The following is a 17,546-nucleotide window of genomic DNA, read 5'->3' as shown; positions in this document are numbered from 1 at the left end:
CGCGCGTGCACGTGCATGTATCTATGTACATGTATATATATCATTTCTCTCCCTCTTGTAAGTTGCCAAGCTTTGGCCATGTCTTATATTTTAAAACTATACTTACTATAGCTATCAAATGGAATACATTAATACAAAATGCTACACTTGGAATCATCAAAAAGCAAGAATAAATGCATACTCTTTCATCCATCTTAAATTAACAAACACCTTTCATGCATTGGTGAATTGGACATTAGCATTGAAAGTTATGGCCATATTTTCGTTTACTTTAGATTTTGTAAAATCTAATTATGAAAAGTGATTATAGAGAATAATCTGTAATCAACCAAAATCAGTTTATAATGACTTTGCAAAAGTTACTCTTTGTGCAATTATAAATTTTAACTTTTTTATTTTTAAAAAATTAAAATTAAAACATATAATCAGTTAAAATAATCAACTAAAAACAAGCCTTAAAAAAAGGATATGAATTTATCGCCTCTCCCATCAAAATAGTGTCCACAATCTACACTTTGTGCAATTTTTTTTTGGGACCATTGATCTTTTAGTGCATACATGTTTTACATTGGAAATAATCCACAATTTCAACTCCAATCCTTAACTTTTTTCCATTATGACAATCAAACGGTGATCCAATGATCAAGAAAACAATGAACAAATGGTTAGATGTCAAGAATAAATCTTTTGGACCTCGTTATTTTCTAATAGGATTAAATCTTTTCCTCAAGGGTTCGATTTGGCATTATTCTTCATTTATTTAGGTTTTTGTTATCCTTATTGCTGCCGGCCACTGCCAGGGCCACCAACACAAAGACAAGTACAGCCCCACGAAGGAAAGTCACCAACATCGTACAGCCCGACGCTGAAAATCTATGCTTTTGACCTTTATTCACCTCTTCCCCTCTCCCTCCAAATTTAAAACCCTATTCAGTGCTCCACTCCAACGCCAGCAGAGCAGACGCAGCAACAGGACAACCTCACTCCCATTATTCCTCTGTCAGATTCTCCGCAACCTTTCCACCGACAAAACTGCCGGCCCGCCACCCCCAACAGCCTCCGCAGAGCCCTCAGTCTCAGTCGATAAATTCTTCTCAATTCCCCCTTCTTCTCCCATGGCACCCGTTGATCCTCACTCCTTCACAGACTCGACTCACCCCCTCACAACCCACATCTCCCTTTCTCTCTACTTTGACTTCCCATCATCCACCATCCTCGCCTCCACCCTCATCTCCCTCCCTACCACCCACTCTGGCCCTTTCACGCTTGACACCCGCTCCCTCTCCATAACCTCAGTTCTTGATCCCACCACCCTCACCCCACTCCCCTTTACCCTCACCCCACCAATCCCTCATCCTGTTTTCGGCCAGTCCCTCATCATCACCCTCTCCAATCACTCCCAAGTCATCATCATCTCCAAAACCTCAGCTTCTAGCTCAGCCCTTCAGTGGCTTTCGCCCCCGCAAACATTTAATAAAGCCTTTCCTTTTGTTTATACCCAGTGCCAGTCCATCCATGCTAGGTCTATTTTCCCTTGCCAGGATACCCCTGCTGCCCGCATTCGTTATGATGCTAAGTTGAATATCCCCCGCCAACTGTTCGCTGTTATGTCCGCGAGACATGTTGATAGGCGGGCCCCTGTTGTCGGGTCTGGTGAGGCTAGGGGAGCTTGTGATGATTCTCTCTGGTGTGGGGATGATAGGGTTGTGGACGATTTTTTGATGGAGCAGCCTATACCGCCTTATTTGTTTGCTTTTGCTGTTGGAGAGTTGGGGTTCAGGGATGTGGGACCACGCTCGAGGGTGTATTCGGAGGCGGCTCCAGCAGTGTTGGATGCTGCTGCTAGGGAGTTTGCTGGGACAGAGGATATGATCAGGGTTGGGGAGAAACTTTTTGGGCCTTATGACTGGGAGAGGTTCGATTTGTTGGTGCTGCCCCCGAGTTTTCCTTATGGTGGGATGGAGAATCCGCGGATGGTGTTCTTGACACCCACTGTCATCAAGGGTGATGCCACTGGGGCGCAGGTGGTGGCTCATGAACTTGCTCATAGCTGGACGGGAAACTTGATTACTAACAAGACCAATGAACATTTCTGGTTGAATGAGGTATCTAATCTTTAGAATATAGACTAAGGAACAATTGATTGAGGCCTTGCTTATGTTGTGATGTGAGTCAGCAGAGATATTTCCTGAAATGGTAGTAATTCCACGGATAAGTTAACAGATATAATCTAGATTATCGTGTTCTATTTTTGATTTCAGCAAATGGTTTACAACCTTAAACTGCTCTTATCAGTGTTGTTTTTTGTTAGGGCTATGAAAGTGTGGTTTGTCACAGTTTCCTATTGAATTTCCACAAAGCCTGTGATTACAAGGAATTGGTGGCATCCTTGTGGATGATCTTAAATTAACTGTTGAATGAGGAATTTGCAGTTAAATTGATTAATACTTTGTTTTTTACAAGAGACTTATGACGGTAATATTACATATCAACAAGAACAAAATCACCACGAATGTTTTCTGTATTTCTTTTGCAAGTCTTTGCTAAATTGATGTTCTTTCTTGAGTTATCTGACTATGAAAGATTAGGTTGGTGCCCTCTTTAGGTCTTGTACCTCCTCCAACTGGAGTTGGTTGTAATTCATTTCTGATGGCTGTGTAGATCGGTGGAAGAATTGTTAATGTAGCAGAAATGGTACAGGGGGGTAGTGGACATCTTTAGTAGGAGTACTAGAATGACTTAAACCAAAATAAAATAGCTCTCACCTTTTAATGCCTTGAAAAGATGTACTATAAGTGATGGTATTGAACTCTCATGGAGTAAATTATTAAAGGATCCTATCTATTTTTTAAGCTGCTTCTTGAAGGTTTTCCCCTGGAACTACACAATTCTGTAGTTGAGAAAGTCACTTTTATGTGCATTAATGTGTATCTGTATTGTATATGGATTTTCTTTTTGTAGTTAGGAGTAGAACAATGATTGTCCTTGTCATGTTGGATGCTTCTATATGAAAGAAGTGGACAGGCAAAGGATTTCTTGTACTTGCTTGAATTTTGCATAGATTTAATTCATCACAAAATTTACATGTTTATAGGGTTTTACCACTTACGCGGAGCGGCGAATAGTGGAAGCTGTGCAGGGGGAAGACAGAGCTGCACTGAATATTGGAATTGGTTGGAAGGGGCTTGTCGATGCAGTTGAGAGATTCAAGGATAACATGGAGTTTACAAAGCTGAAAACGAACCAAGAAGGTGTGGATCCAGATGAAATATATTCTGAGATTCCATATGAGAAAGGTTTCCAGTTTTTGTGGCGTATTGAGAGACAGGTGTATATGCCAGTTTTTCCCTATGCCTTCAAGGCTGTTAATTGTTGACTAACGGATGTTTCTTTTTATCAGTCTAATTTCTTTCTTCACGTGGAAAATATTACCACTGCCAATCTATTTACTTTAATTAATAAGAGGGACTTCATCTGAAGTTATTAGCAGTTTAATAGATTTTTGTTTTCCCAAATTCAGATTGGAAGACCTGCATTTGATGAATTCATCAAAAAGTACATTGCAACCTTCAAGTTCCAATCTATTGATACAGACACGTTTCTCAATTTCTTAAAAGCTAACGTACCTGGAATTGAGAATCAGATTGATTTAAAACTATGGACAGAAGGTATTGGCATCCCACCTGACGCCATGGAGCCAGTTTCCAGTATCTATACAAAGATTGTGTCACTGGCTAATGAGTTTAAACTAGGCAGGATGCCGAGGGAGGATGAAGTTGCCGACTGGCATGGACAAGAGTGGGAGCTTTACCTTGAGAACCTGCCTAAATATGTTGAAGCTTCACAAGTAAGTTCTTTTGGAATAGAAAATCTGTGGTAATTATTTTTTATTGTTGTTTCCTAGACCTGTCTTTGTATCTTTTCTTTTACTTATCTATGTTTCATTTACTTGGAAATCATTCCTGGTAGTTAATAAATAGCATACAGGATGAGCCTTAATACTTTTCAATTGCTTTGTTGGTCTCATGGGGATATCTTAATGTTTTGTATCCTTTAACTTTTTGTTTATACTAGCCTTTTGTTGTATGGAATGTATTAAAAAACTGGTAGGTATCATTTGATCCTCATGGAGATATCTTAATGTTTTGTATCTTTCAACTTTTTGTGTATGCTAGCCTTGTGTTGTATGGAATGTATAAAAGAACTGGTAGGTATCATTTGATCCTTCAATTCCACCATGTGTTTCTGAGTTTGGAGTCTGTTGAAATTATTGACTTTGTTAATTGCTTTTGGGCTTGGATAAGCAGAAGCAGATTTAAATTGGTTGCTACATTTTCTCAGACGTTAGAAAAATTTGTTTCTTACTGTTGTTGATAAATGACAATCCTTTGATTGACCTCCAAGCTCAACAGATCTTTCTATATTTTTGATTGATCAACTAATTTAATATGTTCAAATTGGTTCTCAACTTTTCTAGCCTTGAAAGAAATTAGATGTTGACAGGTTTGAGATGACTTACGGCTTAATTCTGGCCTAAAAAAGATCTTGAATCTTACATTTGTACATCTGGAAAGAGATGAACTACAAGTAGAGTTTTCTCTCAATTAGCTGTAGTTTTTCACTGCTACCATTCAAAGATGCGGTAGCTTTTAGGAGAGCTTGATACAAGCGGTTAAGAGGATGAAGTTATTGCTCTTGTGAAGAATAGGCCTCTTTGTGGCGTTAGTGTATCTGTTCAACTTGAGAAAGTGTCCAATTGACTCTAAATAAGCATTTATCTATTTCTTTGGCTACAGTTTGGTTCCTTTATGCTATTTGGTACTTCCCAATGCTTTGTTTCTGCCCTTCTTATCAAGATACATAACACCAAAGCCTTGGCTTTATGAGTTAAAAGGATATGCTTAATTGATAGTTTCAGGTGAGAAATAACAGCATTTTGTGATGAAGAATTAAGATTGTAAAGTTGGTTTTGTCTTTCAATTTGCGGTTGTTGCACAGGCTTTAGCTTTGGATGCTCGCTATAGGCTTTCAGAATCAAAAGACTATGAGGTCAAGGTTGCTTTTCTTCAGCTGGCGATTGCATCCAAGTGCAGAGACTATTTTGGTGAGGTGGAGAAAACTCTAAAAGAAGTTGGGAGGATGAAGTACCTTCGCCCACTTTATACTGCTCTTGTTCAAGGTGCTGGAAAGGATGAAGAGAAAATTTTTGCGAAGAGGGTGTTCTCAGAAGCTCGAGATTGCTACCATCCAATAGCTCAGGGAGTGGTTGAGACCATCCTGGGAAAATACGTGTAAAATAGCATATATGTTCGAACAATATGCACTAATCTAATTTCTGATGTAACTTTTGATGTCTGGTATCTTACGTGCTGGTGCCTTAAATGCTTAAAAGCTAAATCATCCTTCTGGGTGCTTTTGTTGATCTAGATTTCTTTCTAACTACTGGATTTTTGTACAGGTTTTATTGGTAAGTTTGTTCCTTTGATAATTCCCATATTCATAAACCAAGACCTTTTTGGAGGCCTTTAGCTGCAAAGTTGTGAACTTAAAACAGTCATGCAGAAGCTTGGAAGCTTTACTTGGGGACTTCTATCATCCTTTTACTTCTTTAACCCATTTAATGAGTAAGGGGCTGGTTTGTACGAAGGAGCTGACTTAGATTGTTAACATAATTATATGAAGTTAGATTGTTTTGGTAACTGAGACCTTGACTCTTCTTCATTTAATGTCTTAATCATCAATTTCCATAATTTTCTTTAGCTAAAGAATAGCATGTTCTACTAACTCTATCTCTTTCTCATGTATTTGATATTTGTTTGTGGTTCTGGATATAGCAAGGGTCCTGTTCCTCTTGCAGTGATGTAGTTTTTCATAGAAGTATAACACTAAAAGAGAAACATACAAGGCACTATAGCATTAGTTCTAGGAACATCGTCTCTTTTGCCCAAAAACAGTAAATATGCCAATTCTATATGGGCTATCAAACGCTTCTTGTGGAAACCTTCAATTTCAGTCCATGTCTCATATGAAGTATCACAGAATTACCTGGAACAGTTTGATGTCCTTCCAAGATTTGAAAGTGGAAACGACAGAGAAGGGCTACTGCAACAATTTTCATTTGGATGAAAGAAATTTCCTTGCCCTTGCAACTCCTAGGTCCTGCATTGAATGCTGTAAACTTGAAAGATGGTTCATGTGTAATGCCTACTTGCTCTGAAATCCATATGTGGTTTGAATTCCAAGCAGTATTTGCCCCAGATTGTTTCCATCCTGCCCATCTCATAGAAAGACAACAGCGTCTTGGTATTAGGATTCATGCGGTGACTGCTTGGAAGAATATCAGGCTTGACTGGAGCTCTGTGCTGCATTGCAACCGGAGGGAACAGGCGAAGTGATTCACATAATGCGCCGTGCAGATAAACCAGTTTCTTCATCTCTTCTAGGTTGGAAAACTGCCACCTTCCTTCTTTTACCTGTAAGTTACTCAGTATCTCTTTTCAAACCATATTTTCTTCAATAGGATTTGAAGCAGGGAGCCAAAAGAACCAAGTGAGACCTGCACCAATGGTATCTTTACCCGCAAAGATTAAAGTGAGTAAAGCGTCTCTCCAAATTTTTTGAGACACTATTATCAGATGTTCTATTCTCTTCTTTGAGAACTCTGGCTGCTTTCATGTACCTTGCTAACAAGTCAAGGCCTCCTCCATCTTGCAAAATCGCAGTTTGGTTTATATCTTCCAAGTTTTCAGACTTAGATGAGATGTTGGTAGCTAAAAATTGATGAAGGTTCTCCCGAGCTTTAGTTAACTTCTTTTCCGCACCAATTTGAAGCCACCTCTGAATCTTCCAGCAAGTTCTGGGTACCACATGTCTGTAAAAGACTGCTTCCTCGGCATCAGCTAAGGTATTTCCTAATGGACTTTCTGGCAAGTCAATACCGAGTGAAGCAGGATCATGACCCAATACTAATATGCAAGTGGTGTCAAAGGTAAACTTGGCAAATAGTTGTTGCAAGTCCACCTCCATACCTGACTTGGCCGCATGCTCCAGGACAGGGATCAGCCCTTTCTCCAACTTGTTCCAGCTAGTTATTCCCACAAACTTCTGGAATCCCTGGTGATTAATTAGTGGCATGATTGTTTTCCTTTGGCTGTCCCAAGATTCGCATTCAGCATTGAAGATCCCCTCTCCTAGAATGTCAAACATCTTTTCAAACTCAGGACCCTTTTGAAAGTTTGAGAAGTTTTTACTCAATATGTAGTTGACGTTAGCAGAATCGCTGGTGACCAGCATATCCATATTTGCAAACCAAGGACCTTTAAACTCAAATGTGCCTCCACTTTCTTGCAAAATCTCGGTTATATAATCCTGGGTGCGGTGTACATTTAGGAACAGGTCTGGCATCATGCCAATAACCGGCCAGTTAAAGGGAATTGAGGTTTTCTCTCCTTCTCCTCCTCCAATACCCATAGCACGCAAAAAGAAAGTAGACGACCACACAGAGAATCTGAGGGTATAGAATGATAGCCATCAGAATGTAGATGGATTACTTCATGAGTTAAAGAGGTTATTCAATGCCGTCCCTCGAGGCTTCTTATATGGGGCATTTTTCAAGCACGTAGCTATAAGAAGGACAGGCATCTAAAAGGACGATTTTCTGTTCAGTGCCTGAAGAAGTTAACAAATGCAATGTGGCCTTGGTTGTATTTTGTGCTTGTAAGGCGCCATATCTCTTCTGAAGAGGTTTTAGGAATGCTATTGACATGACTTTCAGGTACACAGAAAAGAGGGGAAGTTGTGACTTTTGCTGTATGATGTAATATGTTGGTAGGACTTGCAACTTTTCAATTTTACGTTGTGAGTGCATACATCAACTATATTCAGACTTTATTCGGTATCTCTTGATTCAGGTTTCACATAATATAAACAAATTATATAGCGTTTGCAATATATCACAAGCAATTACATCAATATGTAACTGACAGATTGCTCGCTCACTAAGAATCAGTAAAAGATTAGACTAAAATCTGAAAGTGATTACAGGTATCAATTTTCTTCAAGAAAGTTGGAGGTACGAGTCCAATTGCCCGTGTTTGGTACGTGTTCTGGGGTTGATACTAAATTATGAGATCCCAGATAATTCCTGTATTTTATTAGGTATTACCACCCCCTCATTTTTAAACACTTCGGGGTGATTGTTTAGACACTTTCGCAAATACTCAAAGAGTACCAAGCGATACAAGATTGAGGGAAAGTTACAGAGTTTGTTATGCTACTAGAATCCTTTGAGAAAATGTACTTGTCTGAGAATAAAATACCAGTACCCACTCTCAATGTCTTGTGGTTCCCATACACTATCTCCCCAATGGAGATGAAACATACCAATCCCCAAATGAACCTGAGCTTCAAGTTTCCTGATTAAGAAAAAACTGGATACCGAGTTGATTGATACAAGAAGCTTCTGTTCATCTTGGAAGATGCTTCTAAGCTAAAAATGAAATTCAGCAGAGTGTGTGGCGGTCAAGGTACATCGCCAGCAACACAAACAACATTTCCTCTACATCAATGGCAAGTCAATAGTAAGAATGACTCAAGAAAGTAACAATAAATCATGTCTCAGAATACCATGTCTCAAAGATGTTTGATCAGAAAATTTGTGTAATTTTGGGGGGAAGGAGGGTTGCCCATGATGGAGCAGAAAGCAAGACAGGAAGTGAGGGATGAGGTGGCTCAAGTATTAAGTCAGGTTGTAGTAGGCATATCCAAATTGCCTATCACTAGCTTTGGCAACTCTCTCTCAGTCACAGAATCTGGACTTGGTTATAACCTGATCATAATTTTTCTGCGGTTCCTAATACTTGCTGCATAATTAGGGACTCTTCATGTAATACAGAAACTCTCATGCATTGAAATCATATGAAAATGGGGTAATGGTTTGATATCCTCAAATGTTGCTGGAACCCATACAAATTAAGAGAATCAGCTTGAAGGGAGTCTGGTTGTCAGTTAGAAACCTAATTGTTACCCCTGAAGGCTCTAAAGTATTTGTATGCCAAGAAACCTTCAATCAAATGCAGCCCTTCATAATTTATAAAAATTACATCAAATTAACAACTCTACTAAGATGCGATTCTCAAAAACAATTCCGACGCTGCAATTCATTAGTATCACATAACGCATAGCTATGTCTGACTCAGATTAAAGGACCAAAGCAATCATTAAATCATTAAATAACAACACCCCAGCTTTTTACCACACGATATTCTTGTCCCACAGCATCATTATTTGGAGATTAATCAATTAGTAATGAGTCAATTTTACGACAGAAATATATGATCACCCACCTACATACCTAGTCGACATATCCAAACCTCACTAAGGTTGCATCTCATTCAGAATCATCAACGACATTGTCACAACAGTTGAAACTACTCATCTGGAACAAAAGTTTCTCCCAAAAATGACACTCTAGATGAACCTGATTAAAGAGTATCACTCTAGTCAAAAACCAAAGAAACAAATTCAGGATAATCAGCCTATAAAAATCTTCATCAAGTTGTGTCAGAAGAGATATAAACTACAAGCTTTCCCACTTGAATTTGATGAAAAAATGAAGTCTAATTAACAAAACTTACAGGGCAGGCATTACAGCCAATAGCAAAACAAGAAGAGCAACCAACTATTCTCCTCAACTGCCACCCTCCTCCTCCAACTTCTTCACATAAGCCTGTAGCGTCATAACCAAATTCCTAGCAGGGGCCTGCAAAGTTCCAACAACAGCAGATGCAGGACCCTTGAGCGATCCCAGAATCTTAGCATAAATTTCAGCTCTTGATGGCAAAGATTCCAAGGCCTTAAACTCCTCAGGCCCATAAAACTTCCCTTCAAAAACAGCCCCAGTAAAATCATTCCCTTCCAACTTTTTCTCCCTCTGAAACTCCCTGTAAGGCTTTATTGCAGTTGGGATTTCTTCACTATGGACAAATAACCAGGCATTCATTCCCTTCATGCATGGCTTCAGTGCTTCCCACTGAGTACCTTCAATGGCTTTATAAACAAGAGTGTTTTTAGCAACGAGAAGTTTCGAGGATTCTGGGAGTTGCCTTCTAAGTTCTTGAAATTGTTTGACGGTGAAGCCTTTATAGCCAATGCCAGCGATGAGATAGCAACCTTGAAGCTGTAGTTTGACTGATTCAACAGTTTCTTCTTTCTTGGTTCTGCTGATGGCTGAGCGGATCGTTAAAGGTGCGAACTTTGGGCGGCGGCAGTGGTGGTGGTGCGTGGTGAGGAAGGGGTTTCTGAAGTGGGATTTTAGAGAAACCTTGTGGGAATTGGATGGGAGGGTGGGTGTTGGGGGTCTGGAAGAAGGTAAGGTGAAGAGATTGGCCTCCATTTCCAGAGGGATTTGTGGCCTTTTTGTTGCTGAAGCGCTCCAGTAATGTTTCGGGTCTGAGATTGTTCGTTCACCTTATCCTTTCTTTTGGTTGGAGGTAGGGGCCTGAAACGGCTGCGTTTAACGAATCAATTCTTACCATTTTTCATGATTTACCCCAAACTTTTATATGAATTAGTACTGTCCTATTCATCCAACTTTAGCACAATTTCCTTAACTTTTCAAAACTTGTTTCTTGAAATTGATCCAATCCTGTTCAAGTCAATTTGGAAAATGATATTAGTGATATTAGCGCTTCTCAAAAAACCTCAATTACTTCTTAAACTTCATCTAATGCAAAAGAAGGCACGAAAAGTACTAATATTATTTTCTCCTAAATTTTTAGAAAATAATAGTTACATCTAAGACTCGGGAAATTTTAAATTCTTTTTGTTCCTGCAATTATATCTTGAATAAACTTCATATTTCTGAAGCTATTTAACTTAAGAGATAAAAAACTACTTTCGTTCTGAAATTTTATTGGTTTGCCTTTGCTGAAAACGTCCTACAACTACAAGTGTCGTTATTGACTGCAAGAATTGACTTGCACAGATTATTTTCGCATCCTGGAGAGACCATATATAGATACGTATGACAGAAAACAGTAAAAACACAAAGTTATCGGATCAAAATGCTGGTGCACAGCACAGCTTAGTTCCCATGAGCTGAACTGTGAGCAGAAGTGTACGACAACTGCTTATGGTATCAAAATTCAATTGCAAGTATTCCACAGGGACTGAGTGGAGAATAGTTTGTGGTCTGAATTGATAATCGTGAATGCAAAGTCTGCTGCACTGAACTGGAAGGTAAAGAACGTGCTGAAGAATATGGATTGGGCAAAGTATCAAACTTTGGCTTCCAACTAAGGAGCACTCTCTCTTTCCAAAATGAAATCAACCGCCTCTGCCACTGTATCAACCACCTGTGTAGCCAATCAATCAAAATTCACACATAGTCGGCAACTGCACAGGAGAATGACTGGGTCACAGTTGAAGTATTTGCTTATCTTTTGAACGAAACAGTTCACCAATTTGGTTCATGGTGGATGTATTCTTAATGTTGTCAAAGAAACCAAAAAGGATAAACAGCAAAAGGTAAGCTGAACTTCAGATGAATATTCAGGGTTTATTGGAAGATCTCTGGGGCCATTAAGCTGGTAAATTATAATTGAGGTTGTATAATTCAGGCACTCAATCTTTATCCTTATTGACTAGTGTACCAAAACAAGAGTTTTTGCACATTGTAGTTCATCATATCAAAATAATGATTGTAGATGTTAATTTTCGTGTCAAGTGTCCCGTAACAGTCTGTTCCAAAAGCCAGCAAAACGATTTAGCTCATCATCTATTGAATGTATCATCATCAGACTTACCACATCAGCTGGATATTCAGCATGATTTTCCGTTTGCCTAAATACACCTGTTCTAGTCAAAATTGAAAACCAAGGATGTCCTGCCTGAGAATTCAAAGGGTAAAGAAAAGAACTGAGAAGAGAGACCAATGTCACTTGATTTCAAACATCAATTTTTGCATAGCTGAGATTAGAGAGTACTGTTACAGAAACAAACCTGTAATGCCCCTTTGATGTCTACTAAAGGATTGTCACCAATCATATAGAGGGTCGTAAAAGAATGTGACGACGAGTCTTCATCTTCCGGCCTAATGGCATTACCATGACATGAGAATGCCCAAATATGCCTTAATATAGCTTCAGCATTCCTAAAAACAAATGGATTTGGCTTCCCAAAAACTGTACACTCCAGCGGCATGTCGTGAATTCTGCACGGAACACGTACTTAATGAGTTTTCGTATCATATAATGAAAAAAAAAAAAGAAATTCTGATCCAAATTGCATTGGTGAGGATGTCTTCAGGTTCTCTGGACAAGTACTTAAAAACTACTACTACTTGACAGCAGGTTCTCTACGCTCACCTGTTGAAGACACTTTCAAGGGCAATTCTGAATGCACCTATGCCAAGACGCTCGGAAGGAAATGCAGCCTGTCCTAGATTAATGCATTATCAGTATCTCCTTAGTGAAAGGAAAGACTATCTACAGCGACAGGAGTAACCTTTCGAACATAACTAAAAGCAAACATCACATGAAGGCAATCAGTTACCTGATATTGAAGATCATCAGCAGCAAAAAATAGCGGTGGCTGATGTTCTTCCTCCCCTCCAAGAAGACCTCGAGAGGATAAAATGTCACAAAGGACCTAATGCATCAATTAGTAGACCCACAAGGAGTAACGACTCAAATTTTTGCTACTTATGAGAAACATCAAACAAGGAAAACAGCGACTACAGGAAAAGATTGAAGAAAGAATAACCAATGTAAAGGTAAAGAACAAAGACTCGTGTATCTCAAAACTAGCCGTGTTTAGCTATAGTTGCATCACATCTTATTTTGTCTATATTTTAACGTATCCGTTGGCATAAGTGAGCAATGCAGTATTCGACAGGAAAAAGACAAAGCGAAAGCAAGGCTTATGACTTGTCACTGGAAAGAAATTACAAGAAAATTTTTGGTGTCTGAAGTATCCATGCTTTGTTTCTTGCCTTGATGTTCCCTTCCTGACTAGATTAGAACTTCTGTCATCTCTTTTTTCTTCCTTTTCCATCTTCATCACCACATAAGATCATTAGGTGATTTAAGCAGCTAATAGCAAAGATAGCCTTGTAATCCTTGCAATGGATTGAAGCTGGGGCCATTACTACTCTGGTGTGGCCAAGCTATCCTTTGCAATCATATTGAACAAAAACCATTCTGGAGGCATTAAATTCCTCAGCTTAAGTGTCACTGGTACTTGTTATTATGACCATATTTACACTTCCAGTCATGATTCATTGCTTGGTACAAACTCAAAACTATTCATTGCATGATTATATAGTTAGTAGCGTAGGCTCTAGCAGAAAATTTAACATGATAATGCAGTCATATCTATCAATTCACTGCAATAGAAATCAAGTTAAAATATAATCTGCTCATACAATTACAGTTATAAGTAGCCGAGGGGCAAAAGGTACACATGCAATCCATATCTAGAAAGAAAATTGATCATACACCTGAATATCTCTCCCCCAGTCAACAGGATCACTAACAATAAATGCAGCCTTTACTCTGTCGAGGGAAACATCTTGAATTGACTTCATTGAAAATGGTAGCATATTTGATTCCTGCTTAACCTTCCAGCTTTTGTACTGAGCTACAGGATCAATGTTATCAAAGTATGATGCATAGTCGTCCAGTGAGATAACATTTCTGGACATATTTTCAAATTATAGACCAATTTAATTGAGCCGATATAAAAAAATCCGGACTGCATTGGATACTAAAATACGAAAGCATCATGTTGAAATATGATGCTACAACTTTCCTGAAACCATACTCAGACATCACCAGTTCAGGTTCCCCTTTTCCAGTTGCAACAATGAAATCATTTTTGAACCTGGAAAAATAGGAGAATGCGAGATACAAATGAAGGGAATGTGCGGGAAAGCTAAACGAAGTGAAGCTCAGTGAATTACATATCTACCTTTTCAGCAAGCTTCTAAAACATGAATGCCCCTGTACAACCTGTATCGAATGTCAATATAGAAAGCTTTTCCATGGCGAAAAAAGTGGATTTCACCAAGAAAACCAGAAAAAAATGCATGGATATATGAACATGCCAAAAAGGAGCAGAAGAGAAAGACAGTCATGAGAGCAATTAATATTACCACTTCATATAAGCTTAATCAATTTAAAATGAAAAAGTAAATTATTCATCTATACATTGTAAATCCGCAAGGTACAAAACTGAACAGGGAGCTTGCCCCACTTTGACACTATAATGACTTCCAATTCACAACATCATGCAAAATGAATAGAAAAATAAACATCTAATCCATGGTGACAGCGGAAAATTGTTCAAAGATTACTTGAGATGGTAAAATTTTGACGCCTAGGAGTTGACTCATCTCAAAGGCTCTTCTAGACTCTGGGGTGCCACCTCCTACAAAGCCAAATAAATGGATCATTTACCCAATTGACACTTATGCAGCACCATGTAAAAGACTGTGTGTCATTACAGGAAAATTCATTATGCACATCAATCATGAGTACTCAGAACTACTTTGACATTATTGCATTGAAGTCAGATATTTCATCTTATGGTTCCTCTTTGTGGAGAGCTTTTAACTTGAAGAATCGCTTCAAATTTGTTCCTATCATCTTACATCCACACTTATCTAAAACAGCTGAATGCTCAGGTTAAATAAAAAAAAAGAAAAAGAAAAAGAATCCCAAAATACTCACCATTTGTGAGAAACAGAAAGGGGATCTTCAAGTTCCCTGAAATAGAAGCAGTTATCAGCTTCATTACATCATTAAAGCATTAGCATAAAAACGGTGGGAAGCAAAACAGGTACTAGTCTTCATCATGACTGATGTGACATGGAATTTTTCAAAAAAAAAATCCAAATTTTGTATGATTTGATTGTTTTTAAGCAGTGTAAAAAGAAAGTTGATATGCATTCTGGGGAGATGATAGAGGAGAGAAAAGGCCACCTCAAATGAGAAGATATATTTTTCCACATAAATAAAAAAATGGGCTCTCTTTCCACAAATTGTCAAAATTCCGTAATATTCGATGGCACTTTGGACTGTAAGCAAAATGTATAAAGCTAATAGTTCCAAAAGCAGAATTGAAAGAAAATTCAAGAAAACTAATTCAAAAAAGACGGGGAAGAAGTAAGAAAGTAGAAGGCAATTTTGTTTTACCAGAATAATCATGATACAATCTTTTAAGAGCGGCGGGAGAATTTCCAATGGGGTTTTGGCCGCGGAGGATGACTCCATCTATATCAAACGCTATTCCAAATGAACTTGTGCATCTGCTGCTGCTGCTGTGACAATTCCAAAACGACAACAAATTCACAGCTGTTTTCTCCAGAGTCATAGGAGTAGTAGTACCAAGCAGTAAAAATGTGGAGAACATTAACCGGTGGTGATGGGAGATTGAGCAGGTGGAGAGAGATGGTGATGATGACAAAAATGGCGGAGGAGTTGGAAGTGGAAGGAGATGATGTCCTGATGACGACAGTTGAATTGGCGGTTGAAATCTGAACCTCATTTCTGGGATTTGATTGGTTAACTCTAATTTCTTCTAACTGTAGGATCAACTTAAATGGGCCTGCAATCAAAAAGCACATGCATGCAGTTCGAGCCAAGTCCTCATGGGCCAAGAAAGCCTTTTCTTTTGGATCAACAACATTTAGATAAGCGGATTTAAACCTTAGGAGAGGAATGTGTCGATGTTACGAGAGGAGGGAGTGTAAGTGAGAGATCTTAAATTCGAAATCTCCGATTCACACTAAAAAAATTTCAATATAAAAAAAGTGGGTTTAGACCACCAAAAAATAAGAAAAAAAAAAAAGAAAAAGCTTTGCGCAACTTTCGACTTCAGTCCAAATTGAACTTTCCACTATCAGCTGGGCACAAAAACTGGTTGAAGTTTTGCATTGTCTTTAAACGCGGATCAAGACTCTCAAAACTCTCAAATGAAAAGGAAAGATAACTAAAAGTGAAATTGAAGGCCGTTTACGTTTTGCTCTTCGGTACTTGTTATTTATCTTCTGTCAAGAATTTGGGCTGAATTTGATTTGATCATTCATCATTGTGATGACAGTAGGAATAAGGTTTGACCATACTCAAAACTAGTTATCAGTTGAAAGCAAGCGGTCCAACGAGAACTTAGAATCACTAATACATTTATAAGTAGTGACCATGCAAAAATATCTTTAAATTTTGGATAGTTTCAACTCTGATTATTGTCACGGACAAAACATGCCCATGAACATTAGCTGCTTACAGGGTACTTATATTTAGGACCCAAAAAAAAAAAAATTCTAAAAAAATGTAATGAAATAAAAAGGAAGTGGCCAAATCTGCAATGAGAAATCAAGAAGAATCATAATCAACCAACGGCACCAACTTTACACCTTTGAAAAAAAGACACTACATGGATAGCTATGAAATAGAGCAAATTATACAGATAGCCACTGAACTTTTTAAAAGATTGAGTTTTAACCATTCAATTATTAATAGAATTTTTTTTACATTAAACTATTAAATATATAAATTTTGGATCATTCCATCGTTAACTCTGACAGATCTAATATCTCATAAAATCGTGCTTAGATCTGCCAGAGTTAATAATGGAATCAGACGAAATGACCCAAAATTTATACATTTAATAGTTCAATGAAAAAAATAAAACACTCTATTAATAGTTGAATGGCTAAAACTCAACTATTCAAAAAGTTCAGTGGCTATCTAGATAATTTGCTCCTATAAAAAATTATGTTACCCTATATTAATCAGCTCGAAAACAAGATTAACGGATCATTAAGGGAGAATGATCCTTCCTACCAAAAACAAATCGCAACAATCCAGAAATCTGTGGGTTAGCTAGTGACCAGAAGTCATATATAAGCGCCTCGTCAATAACAATAAAATCCCGGCACGATGAGAAATTCAACGTGCTGAATCAGTGAAATTTGGTGGTGGTGATGAGCTAGCAGAGGCTGAAGCAGAGGTCTTGTCATGATCACCCTTGCTATCTCGGGAGTGAAATAAACGCAATGCCTTGGACATGTTGCTGACGGACTCGGCCAAGTCCCCGACTATTTTGGCCTTGATCTGGCCCCTCTTAGGCGGATGAGCAACCTGTTGTTTCTCCAGCTTGTTGCATTGTTTCACGTCTTTAGCTCCTTCATTCTCCATTTCACCTGAGAAGCTGGTGCAAGATGGAATTAGTAGGGAACTTTCAGGGCAGAGTTTTGGGCTATTAATCACAAATTGAGAAAATGTTGAATCCTCACAGTACCACAGATGAAGAAAAATTGAAGCTTTACGTAAAAGAGGGTGGTCTTTAGCTTTATAATATAGGTGGAATGCTGAAGATCTTGGTTTTGTTTGGCGACTGAGCCAACCTTGACAGTAATGAAGTTGTAAATTTGAATGATCGTAGTGTCAAATGACAGTGAAGAAGTCAAGAAGAAGATACGTGGAAGAAGGAAGGAGGGTAGTCGCTCTGCGTGGTGAGGGCGTGACTTGGGATGGATCTACCTG

The 17,546-nt window shown here is 38.5% G+C and overlaps 4 protein-coding genes and 1 long non-coding RNA gene across 10 annotated transcripts; 1 reads left to right on the top strand and 4 right to left on the bottom strand.

Moving 5' to 3' along the window:
• Positions 1-788: 788 nt before the first annotated feature.
• On the top strand, positions 789-5,422 carry LOC113710198 (leucine aminopeptidase). Its single transcript, XM_027233069.2, has 4 exons — positions 789-2,105; positions 3,095-3,328; positions 3,521-3,847; positions 4,999-5,422. Exons 1-4 carry the CDS (start codon positions 876-878, stop codon positions 5,293-5,295), a joined length of 2,088 nt encoding a protein of 695 aa, XP_027088870.1. The 5' UTR covers positions 789-875; the 3' UTR covers positions 5,296-5,422.
• Positions 3,536-10,457, bottom strand: LOC113710200 (large ribosomal subunit protein uL10c-like). Of its 2 annotated transcripts, none has more exons than XM_072066412.1 (2): positions 9,636-10,457; positions 3,536-7,507 (listed from the first exon to the last, which is right to left on the bottom strand). In XM_072066412.1, exon 1 carries the CDS (start codon positions 10,391-10,393, stop codon positions 9,689-9,691), a length of 705 nt encoding a protein of 234 aa, XP_071922513.1. In that variant the 5' UTR covers positions 10,394-10,457; the 3' UTR covers positions 3,536-7,507; positions 9,636-9,688. The 2 variants fall into 2 exon arrangements, with proteins under 2 accessions (XP_071922513.1, XP_071922514.1); XM_072066413.1 differs by lacking the exon at positions 3,536-7,507 and adding an exon at positions 9,363-9,478.
• Positions 6,574-7,470, bottom strand: LOC113710199 (alkane hydroxylase MAH1-like). The gene has a single exon (XM_072065819.1). The coding sequence runs from the start codon at positions 7,468-7,470 to the stop codon at positions 6,574-6,576; it is 897 nt and encodes a 298-aa protein (XP_071921920.1).
• Positions 10,458-11,024: 567 nt separating the features above from the next.
• Positions 11,025-15,564, bottom strand: LOC113709296 (mitochondrial hydrolase YKR070W). Of its 5 annotated transcripts, none has more exons than XM_072066439.1 (12): positions 15,416-15,564; positions 15,195-15,319; positions 14,730-14,765; positions 14,354-14,427; positions 13,969-14,009; positions 13,813-13,881; positions 13,499-13,697; positions 12,553-12,648; positions 12,366-12,433; positions 12,001-12,211; positions 11,805-11,888; positions 11,025-11,354 (listed from the first exon to the last, which is right to left on the bottom strand). In XM_072066439.1, exons 1-12 carry the CDS (start codon positions 15,544-15,546, stop codon positions 11,295-11,297), a joined length of 1,194 nt encoding a protein of 397 aa, XP_071922540.1. In that variant the 5' UTR covers positions 15,547-15,564; the 3' UTR covers positions 11,025-11,294. The 5 variants fall into 5 exon arrangements, with proteins under 5 accessions (XP_071922540.1, XP_071922542.1, XP_071922539.1 ...); XM_072066441.1 differs by having other exon boundaries at positions 15,195-15,316; XM_072066438.1 differs by having other exon boundaries at positions 11,025-11,394; positions 15,195-15,564.
• A 797-nt stretch (positions 15,565-16,361) lies between these two features.
• On the bottom strand, positions 16,362-17,546 carry LOC140014825 (uncharacterized). The gene is made up of 2 exons (XR_011821525.1): positions 17,302-17,546; positions 16,362-17,211 (listed from the first exon to the last, which is right to left on the bottom strand). It is a non-coding gene; the product is annotated as an uncharacterized lncRNA (long non-coding RNA).

This window comes from Coffea arabica, chromosome 9e (genome assembly GCF_036785885.1).
Source record: "Coffea arabica cultivar ET-39 chromosome 9e, Coffea Arabica ET-39 HiFi, whole genome shotgun sequence".
NCBI classification, from domain to species: Eukaryota; Viridiplantae; Streptophyta; class Magnoliopsida; order Gentianales; family Rubiaceae; genus Coffea; species Coffea arabica.
Note: the sequence above shows the minus strand (reverse complement) of the source record. Positions and strands in the feature narration are given on the sequence as shown.